This window comes from Xiphias gladius, chromosome 23 (assembly GCF_016859285.1).
Source record: "Xiphias gladius isolate SHS-SW01 ecotype Sanya breed wild chromosome 23, ASM1685928v1, whole genome shotgun sequence".
Taxonomy (NCBI): Eukaryota; Metazoa; Chordata; class Actinopteri; order Istiophoriformes; family Xiphiidae; genus Xiphias; species Xiphias gladius.
Window position 1 is genome coordinate 9,694,534 of NC_053422.1, and position 18,230 is coordinate 9,712,763.

General features: G+C 39.6%; 1 protein-coding gene across 6 annotated transcripts in view; it reads right to left on the bottom strand.

The window, feature by feature from the left end:
* The window catches only part of LOC120785123 (ecto-NOX disulfide-thiol exchanger 2-like), a 156,317-nt gene that overhangs the window by 68,848 nt on the left and 69,239 nt on the right, over nucleotides 1–18,230 (bottom strand). For 5 of the 6 annotated variants that reach the window (XM_040119513.1, XM_040119511.1, XM_040119510.1 and 2 more), the window contains one exon: nucleotides 2,949–3,080. In XM_040119513.1, the coding sequence (XP_039975447.1) occupies nucleotides 2,949–3,080 (132 nt within the window). Of the gene's footprint in view, nucleotides 1–2,890; nucleotides 3,081–18,230 lie in introns of those variants that run through there. The other variant, XM_040119515.1, reaches the window with a different exon arrangement.

Here is an 18,230-nt window from a genome sequence, read left to right on the forward strand (position 1 = left end):
CCTTTACCCTCATCCACGGCAATATAAGAAAAAGTAAGATTGGATCAGAGTCTGTGTGACTTGATTCTTTGACAGGAAGGTGTCATAATATACTTTCACACTGTTTTATAACATTTTAAGTTTATAGGCAAAACTTGGTAGCAAACAGTTGCTTATTAACATGTTGAAAGGATATGGAGCAACATTAGTTTTCATTTGGAGTTGTGTTTCTGTCCACCTGATGAATTTAAGTCCAATAGTCACTCTCCCTTAAGCTCTTTTTTTGGCCTTGACCAACTCATGAGGGCAATATCTGGCTCTTTAGCTGCTAAATGCTCCACTATGTTCACCAGCTAGTTGCTAACGTCGCCTGTCTGCTGTTTTGTGCTGAGCAGGTACTGTACAGTGGGGTATTGGAGCTGTTTTGCTGAAAACAGCTGCCTGCTGTAATGGAAAGTGGCACAATGAGACCACTGACAGGGAACCAAAACAGTTTGGTTACAGGCTGTAAACTACTGGTACTCTTGTCCTATGGGGATTATTGACTCCTTGTATACGGACTACTCTATAAAGTTAATATAACACAGTGATGCAACCTTGTGATTCTGAGAGCTGAACTTTTAATATATTCACAGTCTCTTATTATTCAGATTTAACAATTTTCCTTTCAAAAAATAAGGCTCAGAATAAATGTAACACTCACTGTGACACTACAAATGAATGTAGATTAGTTAAAAGGGTATTTATGAAAGCAATTTGAGAGACTAATTTCTCACAGGCAGAGCAATCAAAATACTATTCCTGACTGGCAGACAATACCAGCTCCCCTAAATCAAATGCTGTAAAATATCTCATTAGTGGAAAATCAGCACTTTTTTTTTAGTGGAGTGTACCAATCAACAATTCAGTTCAGTTGTCATGCATTTCCTGTCGTTAGTATGAAATTGCCTGTAAAATCCATTTTGGAGATACAACTTCAAATAGAATCACTAAATTAAAAAAAAAGCTTTTATTTTTAATAGCAAACACAACATTACAGTATGTTAATAAACGGGGGGAACTGTATTCTTATTTCAATAGTATGAGCTTCTTGGTGAGAGCATCAGTGTCTATGGAGAAGAAAATACTGTAAACTGCTGTCTTGTATACTAAAGTTTATGGTTTTTGTAGAAATAATTTCTTTTATTCTTGACTATATTGGTATTATTGCGCTTTCACTGTGGCATTTGTGTTTTCAGAGCATAGCCATTCGTGCTGAGTCACACTCTTCAACAATAGGAGTCAGCTCATGTGTCAGTTGGGGTTGTGAACCATAGTTTAAGAAAACCAAGCATTAGAGGGATTATAGGGATGTTGAAGTGTTTACATAGCCTGACTTTAGGGAAGCTAAGTTATACAGAAGGGATCAGCATGCAGAAACGTTATCATCTCCTAAAGCCCTTTGCTGTAAACTTTGCACATTTAATATGCCAACAAACACATACTATATGCTGTCATATTTTCAGCTGCTGACCCAGTGTGACCTGTGTTAGTTATGCATTATAACTCTAGTTCTATGGTCACAGACTAAGCCCTCTGATAGGTCTCTATACAGGAACAGTTCAACATTATGGAAAATACGTTTATTGACTTTCTTAACAAGAGTTAGATGAGATGGTTGATACCACTCTTATCAGTCCGTCAAATATGAACATCCAGCCAACAGGTGGTTAGCTTAGCTCAGCATAAAGACTGGAAACAGTTGGGAACAGATAGCCTAACTCTGTGGAAAAGAAAAAATATTCGCCTACAAGTGCCTCCAAAACACACCACTTAATACGTCATTATTTGTTTGTTTAAAACCAAAGCGTAGAAATGACTGAAATATTAGCTACAGGCAGCAGCCGATTAGCTCAGCTTTAGCATAAAGACAGAAAGCAGGGGGAAGCAGCTAGCCTGACTCTGTCTGAAGATGAAATCCGCCTACTATCAACTCCTAAAGCTCACAGGGGGACTATTTCTTGTCCAGTTGCACTGACTGCCTGCCCCATAGTGAGCATTAAAGGTGCTAGAGGTATCTTCATACTTAATATTCAGGCATGCGAGGGTATTGATATTTTAATCATCTAACTCTGTAACTCTCTGCAAGAAAGTAAATAAACATACAGATTTTCCAAAAATGCTTAAATTTTCCACCTACACTTCAACTTGCCAATCAGAATGAACCTAGTAGAACTAATGGGGCTGTATGAGGATTACTAACTCTTCAGTGACCAGTGGATAAGCAGGGAAACTCCTTAATGGGGTTTCCACATATATTCTACACACCATAAGCTGCACCTTAACTTTGTGAAGTCAAACAAGGATGACTTACCGTCCCCATGGGCCCCACACAGGTGTGGAAACATGTAATCATCCCCCGGACACTTTTGGCATTTTCAAACCTTTACTTAAGCAGGAAAATGACCTAACAGCACATCCTTAATTTTAACTGCCTGGGGGAGTAGATGCAGAGGAGAAGAGGCTCCAGACATTCAAACATTGACGCATCAGGAGCTGCGGGTATGATGCTCACCGACTTGCTCAAGGGCACTTTGAGGGCAGCAGAGGGGGAGGAAACACTGTTACTCATCTGTCCTCCTACACATATTTTTCCAGCCAGTCTGTGAATACAAGCCTATAACCAAAGAAGGTTTTGTAATCTTTAGGTGGCTGTTTCTCTCACCTCTATACATGTGGGAAGCTATACCTTCTTTACAGTATATCCTCTAACAACAAAGAACTGTCAAAAACAAATAAATCCTGAGCTAAAGTTCTGACAAATGTTTCTAACACGTCGGAGTGCCGACATAAATCTAATAAATTCAAGGATTTTTTTATGGGTTGCAGGATAGAATATCCTCCATCCATAAATTCACTGTACAGTACATACATTTTTGTGCGGCAAGTTGTGACCTGCTTGGCAGCATGTAGCAGGTTTGCTGTGGTACCTGGCACCAGCTGCTGTCCAGTCATGCTTATCTGAGCCATCCCCAAGTTGTTCATGGCTGTTGCCCAGGCGTTGGGGTCTGACATGGGCATCGTCATGGAGTTAGAGTCCATGGTCATGTTACGTCTCCCGTCTGGAGAGAGACACACCAGAGGAAGGAGAAGGTGAGATTTTAGTTATTCAACCACTACAAAAAGATCTACATTGATTTAGATGGGTAAAAGCAGGGTCCAAGGTCAAAACCAGAATTACATTTAAAGGGTATCAGATCTCTGGTTTCCTTTCATGACAAAATCCCTGTATTTTATATACATGAGTGCTTTGTGATCTCCACCATCATTTCAATTCTGCCTTTTGTCACGGGAAAAAGGACTGGTGGGGCCATTGTGAACCTCAAGTAAATCTGACTCTATATTGACTTTTACAACACTGTCATAAGGAATTATTCCTCCTCCTTCAGCTGTTTGCTCAACTTCTGCTCACAGGTTCAATAGACTGGCATCTTGGCACTTCCTGTCTCAGTGACCTAGGACCCCTACTCATAAAGCTGCTCTGACTGAAAATGCCATCACACAAGAACAGACACTACAAACACACACACACACACACGCACGCACGCACGCACGCACGCACGCACGCACGCACACACACACAAACACACACACACACACACACACACACACACACACACACACACACACACACACACACACACACACACACACACACACACACACACACACACACAAACACACAGACCAGCACACAAACATCCCCTAAATTGAGTCTTGCAAACTGATCGCAACAACATCTGGCCCAAGAACACGTTTAAGAACGGAGCCCTTATTTATCTAACAGATAAAAGTAAAATGTTTGACTTTGTGTAAGTTAAAGACAAAAGTAAAAATCTCTCTAGTCATAAACTTTCAAATAAGACCTGTTTATCTTTTTTTTTGCAGTTTACAACAAAATTTCAAAAGCCCTCCAGAGGTCTTAAGTTTTTTAAGAGTAGGTCCTAAATGACTGAGGTATAAAAACACAGGCAACTCACATCTTTTGAGGCATTTGCTTTTGATATGAATATTTGATAGGATGTTATTGCACTTTTCTTTTTGCATTCACTTTCCTTGTATCCTCATTGTCTGCATTTGTTGGTATGGTACTAAAATCTCTGTTTTGGTTTTATTTTAGTTTCCATTTCAGCCAGTTTCCTGAAGTATTATGTAATGACTGTTCATATATTTCTATATCACAAATATACTGGATGGTTATATAATTAACTGTCACTGCAATATCAAGGATTGTTTACACTTTACAGTAAAACTTCTTTGAAAACTAAAGTTACATGTTTTCTGCAAAGAGTAAAAAGAATGAACAATGGTGCAGCTGTAGGCTAAATTCCTGTGATGACTGGCTATTCCTGCTCTGATCATACATGTGATTATTCATTGAAGTTTCTTGAAGTTTATATTTATTATAAATGTGTTATTCCTCTCACTTTTTTCACTCCTAAGTTGGCTCTTCTAGCATTCTGCAATGTAATTCTTAGAAATTTGATAAATACAGACCCTGACCAAAGTGCAACTTGACACACAATACACAAAGCCATAAAGCAGTACACATATAACATTATCTCAGAGCAAAGTATAAATCCAGACATTATTTCTGAGGCATAAAAACACTGAAAATTCTCCAACCTACTACTACAAATGCATACACAAGCTGCCACATAAAACCTCAGGCTCATGGTTCTCTGCCAAAACCTAAGTCTTGCATAAAAAAGCAAATATATTCAGATCCCTACAGAAAAAAAACAACCCTGCAGTAAAGTCAACAGGGACAAATCATACATTCAACGGCAGGTCATTCTCCCGATCTGGAGTTCATTTCACATCACTACATACTCTTTCAACTCTTGCTGGTTGAGCTCTCGCTGGCAGACCCGCAAATTGCCGAGCGGCAGCTGCTGCTGGCTGAGCCACAAGCCTGTCCTCTTCCCTGACACTAGGTTTAACTGCGGTAACACCAGCCTGCACTGTACAGCACTGGGATTATGGACCTCAAAAAAGTTCTTCCCAATGCTTGTTTACTTGTGCTCGCAATGTGTGTGTGTGTGGGTGTGCGCCCAATGTTCACATTTGTGTTTGTCTGAGTATATACCAACACAATGGGCTAAGCAATTTCGCAATCCAACTGACGTTTAGATACAAAACAGCTAGATGTTTTCCTCATGACTGGGAATATAACTGTTCAACAATGGTGTGGTTGTGACATTTCATCCATAAACATTTCATATAACCGGGCCACAGCTTGACTGTTTATGTTTAACTGTAATGATTAATGCTGTATAGCTTCACACCTTGTAAATAGGCTTTGACAAAGAGGAAACCATCCTATCAGCATGCTTGTCATATAGCAACAGGACTGTTTTGCATCGCCTTTCATTCTGTTAATTAATATTCTTCAAAAAATTAGCACAGCAGCAGTACCCCTGCTCAGTCCCACTCATTAAAAGTTGTCTTTATGTTGCCATGGCAAGGCCCGATAACACATTCATTGTTGTGGTGTTGCTATGTTAATGTTCCCGACAAGAGCTTCACAGGCCTGTTAACTGCTGACAACCCCATTAGCTGTCCTGCTGACTCGGTGGCAGTACGCTCAGAGGAGAGATAATACAGTGGGAGGACAGGAAGGGTGAAACATAAATGTTTACTACACATCCATGATCATTTTAAAGCAGATTTACAACACAAGGAGAGGTACGAATCTATATGAAAACTAATGCAGGGTTTAACAACAGATTGCCTACTGTCCTGCTGAGAGTAAGATGTTGATTCGGACTTGTAAAACCGTCAGTGTGCGGCCAACTTGGGCCAGTGCCAATAAAATAGTACTATCTCTCACCCAGGGATGCTGTTATCTTTCCTCTGCGACTGCCCACTGGCCACTTTCTTACGTCTTTTTCAACAAATCAGACTGTGTGCCAGCTCAGAGTTAGTCAGCACATAGTGTGGTGCGTTTGTGGGGGATGCTACTTTGAATTACAAAGCAAGGAAAGCATCAATTACCCATTAGTTTAAAATGATGAATCAGTCTTCACAAGGCTTGTACCATTTGTCAGCAATACGGTGCTTAGAGCTGGCTGAGTTTTTAATGGCCTATGTTGCAACATACACATGCCAATAATGGCAACAAATGCCAATAAATATAGACAGTAACCTATAGAAGCAAAACTACAGAAGCTTTAGCTTCTGTTACAGAAGGTGTTCATTAAGATTTTTTTTAAAAACGCCCATACTTTGGGTCACTTGAGGACAACTGAGGTATCTCCATCTGCCGTGGAGGACTGGGAGATGTGGTTGAAAGCTCTGGAAAAGCTGCTACATGAACCTTTAGTTAAGCAAAAGGGTTTTTTTTGTGAAAATGTGTCCTTGGTCATTCACAGAGCTCAAACCAAAGTGAATTAATCATCTCTGTGCCCCGAAAAACATTGCAGTCCAGCACATTAAATTCAATCAAATACTTGTTCATGCAGTATGTGTGTAAACTTTCCACATGTGGTGGCACAATCATTTGTTTTCCTCACTTTATCATTTCAAATGAACCTAATGAATCATTCCTTTTGCCCTACATATCTGCATCTGGTACGGACAAACATTTCATACACCCAATATATCATAGCCAGACTAAATGGATTCAAAGGTCCAGTGGCTTGGAGATGGTAACTTTATTTTTCATGCAAAGTCACAACAAAGATAGGTCAACAATTGATGAAGTCTGGAACAAACTGATGTTTTTTTTCAATGCAGAAACGGCAAAGCGTCTACACTTTAGAACCCTGCAAACAATTTTAACATTACACCAGTCGAGTCATCTCTACGAAGGGTTTATCTGATTCCATTTTAAGTTTATATCTGTCGGAAATTTGCTTTTCATTTCGTTATGCTCATATCCCGTTCACATCATCCGTCAGAAACAATAGACAGCCCCGGTAATGTGCAAAACCAATTCACCCAAAGAGCCACCTCTGTGAGGCTGTGTCTCATTAGCAGAATCCCAGTTGAAAGCCCTTACTTTTAAGCTGCTGATTCAAGAGGAGACTGTCATAACAGGGTCAAAGTTGAGGCAAAGTAGGATCGCTGCTGATAATGAATCACAATGCACCAATGAGAAACTCCCAACTTTGATCTGATCAGTCTCAGCTGGCTGCCGCCGGTTGAGTTTGGTTTGTCTAAAGGCCAATTCAACATGTGGTACCATGCTGTTCCACATAATTATTTCTGTGAGTCATGAATGATTGATTCTCTATTGAGTTGTGACTCAGACACTGAATAAGTCATTAAGAGGGCTGAAATTATATCATGTCAACTAGACTCTGCAGGAGTAACACAGTAGCTGATTGAAGTAAGATAATACTTTTAAATGAATAAAGACCACGTAGAAACGGATCGTCTTTTGACTTCTTGACCTCACTGTTTGTCCTTACCTTCATTATTGTAACAGTCGGGATGACCTGTGAGTGTTTTACTGTTATGTTACAAGTTTCACTGTGTTCAGAGAGAGTAGCTCAGTTAAGATAAAAAAAAAAAGAGTTATTAAGATTCCCAGGGTGTCAGTGAACATGTTGGAAGCTTAGAAGTTGTGAAGCCTGTCCGTCGCTCCAGCTACCTATGACAGTGATGCATGTGGGATGACTTACATGTGATTGGCAGAGAGTTAAGGGGGATGTTTGCTGTTCTTTCTACTAGTTCTGGGAGTGGGAGTTAGTCTGTATGTGGCAGTTGCAGCAAGTAGCCAGTTCAGGGAGATAACAGCAAAGTTGCAATGTTTTTCTTGTTTTGGCATAGGCTATAGTCCACAGTAGCCAATATACAATTTTCTAATACACTGCCATCAAAACCAAGTGACATCTCAACATCTTCTACAATTTGAAATTATCTTGGTTAATATGTTTAGAAGGAAACAAACAACATAAACATGTCAATAAAAAAAGAACATATTGTAATCAGAGCTGAAATGAGTCATATTGAATTGACTTTGAATCGCAGTGTAACATACTATTACAGTAAAGCTAGAATTATGCCTCTGTGAACCTACGCACAGAATGGTGTTATGGGTATCCGTCGGTCGCAGGGGCTCAGAGAGAAGCCGACACGCACACTTTCCAAATGTCAACAACATGTTGTGTAGAAATGCACATCAAGTAAGCTGGTTGGTTCAGGTCTGGTGTGAGGTGTGTGTTAAGTCAATTTGTGGTTTGCCTGAGGTGGTGGAGGAATTTCCCGCAGTATATTACATTTCATTTCTCCACCTCTGATCATGAAATTTCATTTCCACTTTAGAGCCAGATTGTACCCTCTGCATATACATATACCCTCTGATACACTTTCTGTCAATTTGGTCTGAACCCCACAGCCAATTGCTTTGAATCCACTGACATTCTCATTTGCTCTATGGTAGCCAGCAGCCAGTGGAGGGCGCATTAATTATTTAACATACAGTTGAAGCAACAGGTAGAAACCTTCATATACAGTATTCCTTTATTTTTATCTTACCTTTGAAAACTCTCAGCTACATGTTAGAACTTATTTCCTTCCCAAAGCCAAATACAATGTACAAAATGAAGGAAACAGTCCTTAAATGAAGCTGTAGCCCACAACTCAACAGTTTAAAATCCTACTTCCATCTTTCTGCTTGTCTTTTGATTGGCATATTCAATAAGGCAAATGAATACAGGATTATGGCTGGCTGATTATGGCATTCCCAATATTTTGCACATGTAGGTTATGTCGTGTCATGTATCTTTTTTTAATTGATATTGACAGGCTATTGGTCCTTCTGAAGGGACTCTGGTTAAAATGCATTTGTCAATGTGAAGTTGATTCCCCCTGTGCCCCAGAGTCATGGGCTTGTGAACTCTAAGGATTGATTTCAGGTCAAGGCTTTGCTGATCTTCTGGACTCTCCTGATGGGCCTTTAGCTCCACTAAACGCTCCCTCAGGGGGGTGGGGCTGATGGGAAATGAAGCCATTTTAAGGCCTATTGGCTGTAAACCTCCCAAGCGAAAGAGAAGCCGGGGACTATTTCCTTCACAATGAGCAAGCGTTCAATAGCAAACCACTATCCTAAACGAAGAGAAGGAAAACGAGAAGTTGAATTGAGATAGGCCAAGAGCGAGACTGTAGGAAGCTGATGACAGAAATGGGAGAAATGGAAAAAGTGAAGTATAATTAAGACAAAAACCAGGCAAACCTTTCTATCTCTTTGAAATTACACTAAATAATATATTGGCTATCTGGCATGACCACGAGAAGAACAACCACATTACTCTACTTATAAACTCATTAAATCAAAATGAAACACCGCACAATTTTCCTTCAGGGGAAATGTATGCAATTTGTTACATAATTCATGGTGCAGTTATTCTAAAAGAAATTTGCATACAAGTATGTATTTGCATGCTTAAATCAATTGGGGAAAGGGGTGGGGTTACGCTTTATATTAGTTTTTGTTTGGTATGATGTATATAAATTGACATCTGATCATTTACATGGAAAGAGAAACCGCAAGGGATCTTTGTACAAGTGAGTCTTTAATCATGAAAGCAAACAGCAGGCGCGATAAAATGCATGGATTGCAAAATTGCCTTCTAGTAGTGGATGGCTTTTTGACCTCTCCGAGTGTGTGTGTGTGTGTGTGTGTGTGTGTGTGTGTGTGTGTGTGTGTGTGTGTGTGTGTGTGTGTGTGTGTGCACGTGTGTCTTGATACACCCTTCTCACCCACAGAGAACATCAGCACAACCAGGCAAGTGAAACTACATTGGCACAGAATTTGGATCATCCCACCCTATAGCAATCTATCATGAATTTACCTGGAGCCAGCGTGGAGTGTGTCCACGTGAAAATAACTGCAATGAAGTTTCATGTGACCATTTTGCAGTTTAAGTAAAATTTTGGATAAACATAATCCAGGCCAGAACATTTAGTGCAAATGCAAGAATAGGTTGGGATGGTGGGTATATTAGTGTTTGTCTTCAACACTGATGGCACAGATTTGGATCCTGTCTCATAAACAGTAGTCAGTAAACTTTGAAAATTCTTAATTTTCAGTCAACAATCCTGAACCATAACCATTTGGTCACAGCTGACACACCTCATATACATAAATTGTCACTTTTGTATGATTCTGTAGGAATATGCGAACGGAAGAACATCGGCAGTAAACGTTTTCCACACATGTAAAATGCTAATGCAAAGTAGTTGCATAAGAACACTGTAAATCCTGAGAGATTTTATTGCAAACACACGTAGGAATAGTTCATACCAAAACAGCTGCTCCTATACATCGCACTCTATATCCTTGTCAATCAAACACTCAAACATACACTTAGCTCTCCATTAGCAAACAATAACAATATTGATAAAAGAGGAAATCAAAGGGAGCCTCATCGAAGGAGCAAATACAGTTGTGTAACTGCACTGACTAAAAACCCAAAGGTGGTTTTCGTTGCAGTATGACCTTAAAATTACTGACTGTGTCTGACTGTGTGATGTAAGTGATGCAGGTAGCACTGAAACCATCAGACTGGCACATAGAAAAATAGGGATTGCATCTGGTGGCACAACAGTTGCACGATGCATTAGAAAACTTTCACGCATCTGCTCCCAAACTGACTCAAACAATTACCCCCCAAAAAAAGCTTTCTCTGTAAGGTGGATGGACCTGCACTGACCACTGACATGTTTCTGTGTGAAACAATGTTAGACACAGAGAATTATAACCTGAAAGGTACAATTTTTCCACTTCTAAATGATCTTAATAGGTAAATCTAATGTAATTGAAAGTTATCTCTAATGCTTTGTCCAAAACCTGCAATGACATAAATGGGGTTGGTCAAAATATTATCAACACCTCGCCTCGAAAGTCACCACAGTTGTTGAGATGGATCACCATCTCTCTGAAACAGTGCAAGAGAAGCAATTTAATCAGCTTAATATGGTACGATTTTACTATGGGGCTGCAGTGTGGGATAACATTAGATGTAGTTAGGTTTACCTAATAAACTTGAACCCTACTGTGTGTCTAGAGTACATCATCAGACATACAGGTAATATCTCTATTGGACAAATTTTCTGACAATGAACTGCTTCATATTAAGGCTTCGACTAGCCTGTCCAATTTTCCACAGCCCAAAGTGACAAACAATTGCCACTTTCTATTTAAAATCATATAACACTGAGAAAGTAATTATGTCAGCACTAATAAATACCAATGTAATAACAATAACAATGTAATGCATCACTACAAAATTAACCATCCAAAATCTTGAAAGAGTTAAAAGCCAAACATGGATTGCATAAGATTTACTGGGTGTACCTAATAAACTGGGGAGGCGGAGTATATCTAAGACAAATCAGGATCATCTCCCACACTGGCCATACCTTTATTGGACAACTGGACAACTTGATGGCTTCACATATTACAGCACATAACTACAGTAGCATATTTTGCAACAGTCTGCCATTGGGTGAATTCTTGATCTAAAATCATGCTTAAAGGACAACAATACATCATGCGAGTTCTGGTTATTGTCCCATTTCATTACAACGAGCGTCTCCTTCTAAATGAGAGTTATTAAAAGGCAGACATACTGGGAGAAAGCAGTCTAATGGTTTTTGGACTGGTTGGAAACTTCCTGAGGCATATACATTTGCAGTAAACAACCCCTCTTTTATATCAGAGCTCATTTTTCGATGATTTGAACACAGATTCTCATCTTGTTTTGTGTTGTCAGGGAGCAGCATCTGTTCAGACACTGAAGTGGGGCTTTTCTTCTCATTGACCTGAAGAGGCAGAAAGGGTGCAAATACATACTCCCTGAATGCGCGCGTGTGTGTGTGTGTGTGTGTGTGTGTGTACACTGTATGTGTTTATATGTGAGAGAGAGAGATAATAGAGATGGGACAGAAAAGCCTGGGTCTTTCTTACATCCATATAAATCTCTTCCAGCTCCACACTTCAAACAATCAGCAGGGCATTATGAGGTTAGAGATGGACACGATTGATCGATCTTTTCTCCTTCTACCCTTGAGGGTCTACACACAGAAAATGTGTCTTCATCTCCTACAATTAATCTAATCAGCCTTAACAGAAGCATCCATTAGAGGCAGCAGCATCGACAGGCAGGAGGAGAATGCTTAATGTTGAATAATCAAACACAGGAAAATACTGATTGGTCTGGCAGTCCAAACAACCTCCAAAGCTGCCCGATTATCAACCATGTATTTAGCCAATGAGTTAGCCCTTATTAGTTCTGTGTCAGTCAAAGTGCCTGTAAACCAGTGAGTTTTATTTTAATCATCCACAGCCAGATGCTTTGTAAAAAAGTAATCCCAGGAAGGAAATACCACACGTGGATGATTTGTCAATGTACAGTACATACATGGAAATATATTTCACATTTTAGATTTAGTACAAAAAGGAATGGTGACTCACTTTCTACCACTACATTTTCAGCAGAATCAACATACTGGTAAAAACAAAAAACAGACGAGGAAGATTGCAGACTGCTTTGGAACACTGAGATCGGCGTGGCTTGCTGATTTATTTTCACTTTACCTCCTCTCCAGATCAGATAACGCAAACCACGACTTCAGGGAATGTGAACAATGGGGAACAGGTAATTCTGATGTATTCATTCTCCGTTTTGTCTTTGACGAGTTACATACCTCAGGCGAGTAACATCTTGGTAAGTTTTTTCTAATACCTTCAGGAATGCAGCGAAAAAACTGGAGTCTGGAGACACTGCCTACGACCGCCTTAAATTTTTACTACGCAACAAACACAAACGTCTTTCGTTTTAATACAAACAGACTAAATAAGAAAAAAACTTAGAAAAGAGTCATCCGAGAACCTGTAAACATCTGTGCTTTGGGACTCTCTTCAGGTTATGTGACATTTTATTTTTCCATATATTTTTCACTGCCAGAGACAATTTTTCTGGATTTCCAGGCTTTCTGTGGCCCCGCTTGTGTTTGCCTCAGCTCTGAGGAAAACACAACCATGTTCAGCCTGCTGTATAACAAAAAGAAATATACAAGCCAGTATGACAATTAGGGTGGTAACATGCTTCGTAGAGACTTTGTTTGGTTTGAGTTAAAAATGTCTAGGGCAGCGGGAACAAAGAGATTAGAGAAGTGGCTTTGTGACTGAAAGCTACTTCTTTTTTTTTCAGGCTTATGGTGAGTAACGACTAAGACTCAACTCCCTAAAATACCATCTATTGGGCCTTGATGAAGGAACTTTATCATTGGCTGCTGCAGTGGAACTGTTGAAAGCCCAAAAGTAGAAGACTGTGGCTCCTCAATGTGAAAGCAAGCAGCTGTGCAGCATGTATGTAAACCAACAAAGTGTGTTCATGTCCAGGCTAATTTTTCAAAGTAAAATTAAATAATTACAGCAGTACAAATAAGCCGCTGTTATGTTATGATTCTCCAGCAGCTGAATATTAGACAGATATTGTATTTTTTGTACACTTGAAGCCCCAGTGAAGCTGCTGTTAAAGCATCTTTAGTCTCTGTAATGTAACAGACGTGGACAGGTTATCATCTCAGAGAGATATCATCAAATTGCTCACGGTTTTGATTAGATTGCTCAAACATGGGCTCGAAACAATATTGGACAACAAATTCAATGACACTGATTACAAACAGAAACAAATGATGTTCCATTAACATGAGTTAGACCAAAGGTATTGTAAAAATGAACTAAATTAAGGAAACTGGATTCACAAAAGTATAGACGGCTAAAAGGCTATGATTTTTAGAAAGGTATCATCAGTGAAAGATCAACATTATGCCCTCAAAGGTATTACAACACAGTGATTAATCTAGAAAGTTAATAGAGATTGCAAAAGGCTAAAAGTAAAGAGTACTCTAAAATACATAACAGTAAGCCCAAGAGTAATTCAACAGTCACACATGAATGTTATTTTAGCAACATATTAGCCTCTGACAGCTAGCATAATGGCTGCGTTCACGTCATGTGGGGTGGTTGGCAGAGATGGGAAAGATTCCTTTGTCAACGACTTCTGACCGTTCATGTCATCTGACAACTTAAGACCTTTCTGTGATCACAGAGGGGGTCGTGTGAGAGTTAAACACACTGTGCACTGACAGCATAACACCACATCCATTAAATGTGGGCTTAACTGAACAACACTGAACAACAGTCTCCGCAGTGGTGTATTCGTTGGCTACATCACAGTTGACCGGTAAAACCTTAACCTATTCTCATTATCGCTGCTGAGAGCAAGTGCAGGACAAGCAGTCAAGTAGATGTCTGTACACAGCCGACCATACAAAGGCTGGTACATGATTATCGAGTCACAGAGATGTTTGGTAATTAAGTGGAGGAGCTCTGAGGTCCTGGAGCTGGTCAGCATCAATCCTGACAGAAGCATGACACCCAGCAGCAGGAGCAAGGAAGAGCAGGACGGTTACCAAAGACAGCCTCTTCCTGCTGCTGTCGCTCACTTCTCATTCCCCCTCCTGTCCTCCAGCTCCCCTTGGACGTGCTCGGATTATGAGCTGTTCCTGCTGACTGGCATTGGCGAGTCAGTGGCGGTCTCTGGCAGTGACTGCACGTTTGCTGTGGTGTGTGTGAGTGTTTGTGTTTTTAAGAAACACGCCAAAAATCACGAGAGCTGTGACGGGGACCATGGAAACATACATGGGTGTCACTGGTTAAACATCACTTAATACAGCACAACTAATCATCTTCATACAGTCATCAATTATCCAATCAGATAGGCAGCTACACACACACACACACACACACGCACACACGCACACACACGCATCCTTACTCTATACCTTATTTGTTTTTTTTGACGTGACTTGAACCTTCCAGGTTGGTTCTCCCTTTGTTTTCTTTTCATTTTCCTGACAACAAAGATGATGCACATGTGAAAATGGATTTATTTATAGTCGATAAATGACATCTTGAACTCATCTCTCAAGAACAGGCTCTAAGCATATGTTACATCAAATACTAATCTAATCCTGCAGAAGAGCAATAAAAATTGGTTTTACTATACCTATTAAATATTTCACAGCTCGGTATGAGAAGATATTGGATGAACAATTGTAGGCACACAGGTAATTACTATAGCAAAGGCTAGAAAGGCCTCCCCTAGAAAAAGTAATTGGAAAAAGTTCCTGTTGTGTTTCTGTAATCAGAGGGAAATATTCAGATGCGGAGTGACAGCGGGGCGTATGGCTTACATTTTAGATTAATAAGAAATACATCGTGTAAATTTAACTATATGTGCTCCAAAATCCAGGCTGTGCCATGTGAAGTGGATTTTTCAGGTGCAGTTGTAAGTTAATTAAAGATGGCGGCTTAAATGTTCCCTCATGTGAGTCATCTTGCTCATCCATTATACAGTGAGTCAGAAAATGACTTGAGGATTCATCAGAGTGGTGTGATGAGTGCTGGCCGATGCATTCAACGACGCTCATCCCTCCCTGCTCAGCAGCCAGTCAGTCATGAAGACAAAATGGATTCGAGCAGACAAAGAAAACCCCTTATGGCACAAAAAAAGAAAGAGAAGCTTGAAAGGGACTAAACAAACTTTTAACAGCCACAATAAAGATAAAGTCAACAGAATAATGGCTGTCAAAAAAATCTGGCACAGGGGGCTGTCAGTCAAAACAATCCAACAGAGACATGCAACAGAGAAAATACTCCACTGCCGTCTCGTCACTCAGACACACACAATTCTTCAGAGGGAAAAACAAAAGGAATAAAAGACTGGATACGCTGTTCATTCTGGATTATGTAGGAAACATACCATAACAGTAGAACAGGTACAAAGTGTGGTCAAAGCCACACTTGTAAAACACAATCAGAATTTACAACAAAGAGAAGAAAAAGAAGTTAAAACGTGAACAATACCAGTCTCGCTTTCATTTTTCAATTCTTCAAACCTTCCTTCAGAAGGAAAGATTGAAAGGAGGGCGTTCCCAAACTTTCTAACACTCCTTTGCCTTTGTCTTTTCATAGACTCAAATAAAAAGGGGATTGAATGAGTTTCACTGGGAATATATGTGAATATATGAATTTGCTGTGTTTTTGTCATTACCTCTGCGAGATCACTGGATTCCCAATGATTTCAAAGTTAACAAGGACACACAGACATCATTACAAACATCACTTCAGCCTGCTTTGGGTAAAAAGTCAATTAGGATATTCTAGCTGCTTACACTTCATTTTAAAATATGTCTGAACTTTGATTTTTTCAGATAATGGCCTAAATTAAGAAAATGGCTCCACACTGACCAATAAAGGTCCTCTTCTCCGTCTAACTGGGCGTCTGGGGAAAGGAGCACTCACCTCTCTCTTTGTTTCCCCTGTCTCCTTTCTGACTTTCTCCCTCCCTCCCTGGCTTCCCTTTTAAGACATGGGGATGCTCTCTTCAAAGTGACATGCTATTTGATTCAGAAAAGGCCAGTGCTTTTAAAGTCAGGCAATTATGGCTCCCTCACTCTTGTGTCAGCAACAGCAGGAAGTCTCCTTAAGAGGACCAAATAAACACGCAATCAAGTACATGACAGATGTGTGACATACATGTGCTGAAATCATAGACTATATGAAAACGCGGTGATGTTCGATGTGGCAGTGCACCTCCCAGTGCTGCAAAAACTTCTGCGAGTGCATCATTAGTGCTCTCTGAAGTGCACGTTATTGTTGCTGGATTTTTTTCAGTTGGTAAGGTAGTCCATGGATAATTGATGCACAGCCTTCAGCTACAAACTCAAAGCGTACTATAATTTTTTACACAACCCTTCAGTCCTAAACCTACAGCACAGTGCTGGAGGGAAAGCCGTGTCATACTACTCTATCACTGAATACTGACTCCCTGCATCAGCTGTCATTAAGATGAATGATAATAGTTTATTCCAGAACACATGGTGATATTGGGGCTGAGCAACATTTATTTTCTCTCAGCACTCTCTCTTCCAAATTACACTTAATTACAATACACAGCTTTACAAGCAAACTCTAATTATAGCACTTTTCAAAACAGAAAATTGCAAAGTGCTCTTGAGGAAAAAGAAGCGTCAGCGAGAGCATTTTTAGCTTCCATGGTGTGATGTATTTCTGACTGAAACGTAATATATGGACGGAGTATCATTACGAGAGGGATTTGATCAAAACTTTAAGATCAGGAACGGTTTTATATCGTGGCTGCGATTATCTCGTTGCTCCAGATCTGGTTTGATTGGTTGCAAATATGTATGCGCCCCTTACTTCATGATGATTCATCAAAAAATATATGTAAATAGGAACAGAAAACAAAGGGATTATAAAATGTAAAAAAAAAAAAAAGAAGAAGAAAGAAAAATGATTTTTTTTCACATATATTTAAAAGAAACCAGGAAATGACTCAACAAAGAACACAGGGACACAGGATTCGAGCTTGAAAATTATACTGTATGCAATGCCTTGCATGGCAGGCACCCAAGGGAGAGAAACTTGGACTGGTGAGATGTATGATCAAAGTTTTTTTTTTTTTTTTTGGAACAGTTGGAGTTGAGACAGAGAAGATTTGCTAAGGCAAACTAAAGAAAGCCCTTTATTAATACATCTTCTCGAAAGAATTTCTCAAAGTTATCCGTTGGAAAACACAATTTATGTCTATTTTGTTATCCTTTCACAGATGAGTTGCATGTGAATGTCAGCAAACTGGTTTTTCCTAATTTCACAGATTAAGGGCATCTTTAGACAGGAATCTGTTAGCGCAATTATCTTATGTATGTTATGTACGTATGTTTTTTCCATAATTTCTCTTGAGGTTTTCAATTACTTCATTGGGAATGATTTACAGAAAGGTTGGCTCTGCAAAAATGGGAGGGTTTTCCATCAGAACCACTCAGGAGTTTAAACAAACAAGACTTCATATAGAGAGCAAATAAAAAAGTAATTATTATACTAAATGTTCTTGAACTCAGTGTGTTGGCAGACGTAAGGAAGTTCAAAGTAATTCTAAGGATAAATATTATCAAAGTTCTGTGATGAGTTGTGCAGAGAGACGAAGAATCTACATTACCTCATAATTTCAAGTGACCAAGAAATCTCCTGTGACTATAGGATCAAATGCATGCCGCAGATGAAGGCAGTGTCTTCAAATATGTGAATCAGTGTCAGTTACTATTGATCTTATTAGTTATATTAGTGATATGCTACATGAAAAGAAATTTGGTTATTACCTGTTTTTCCT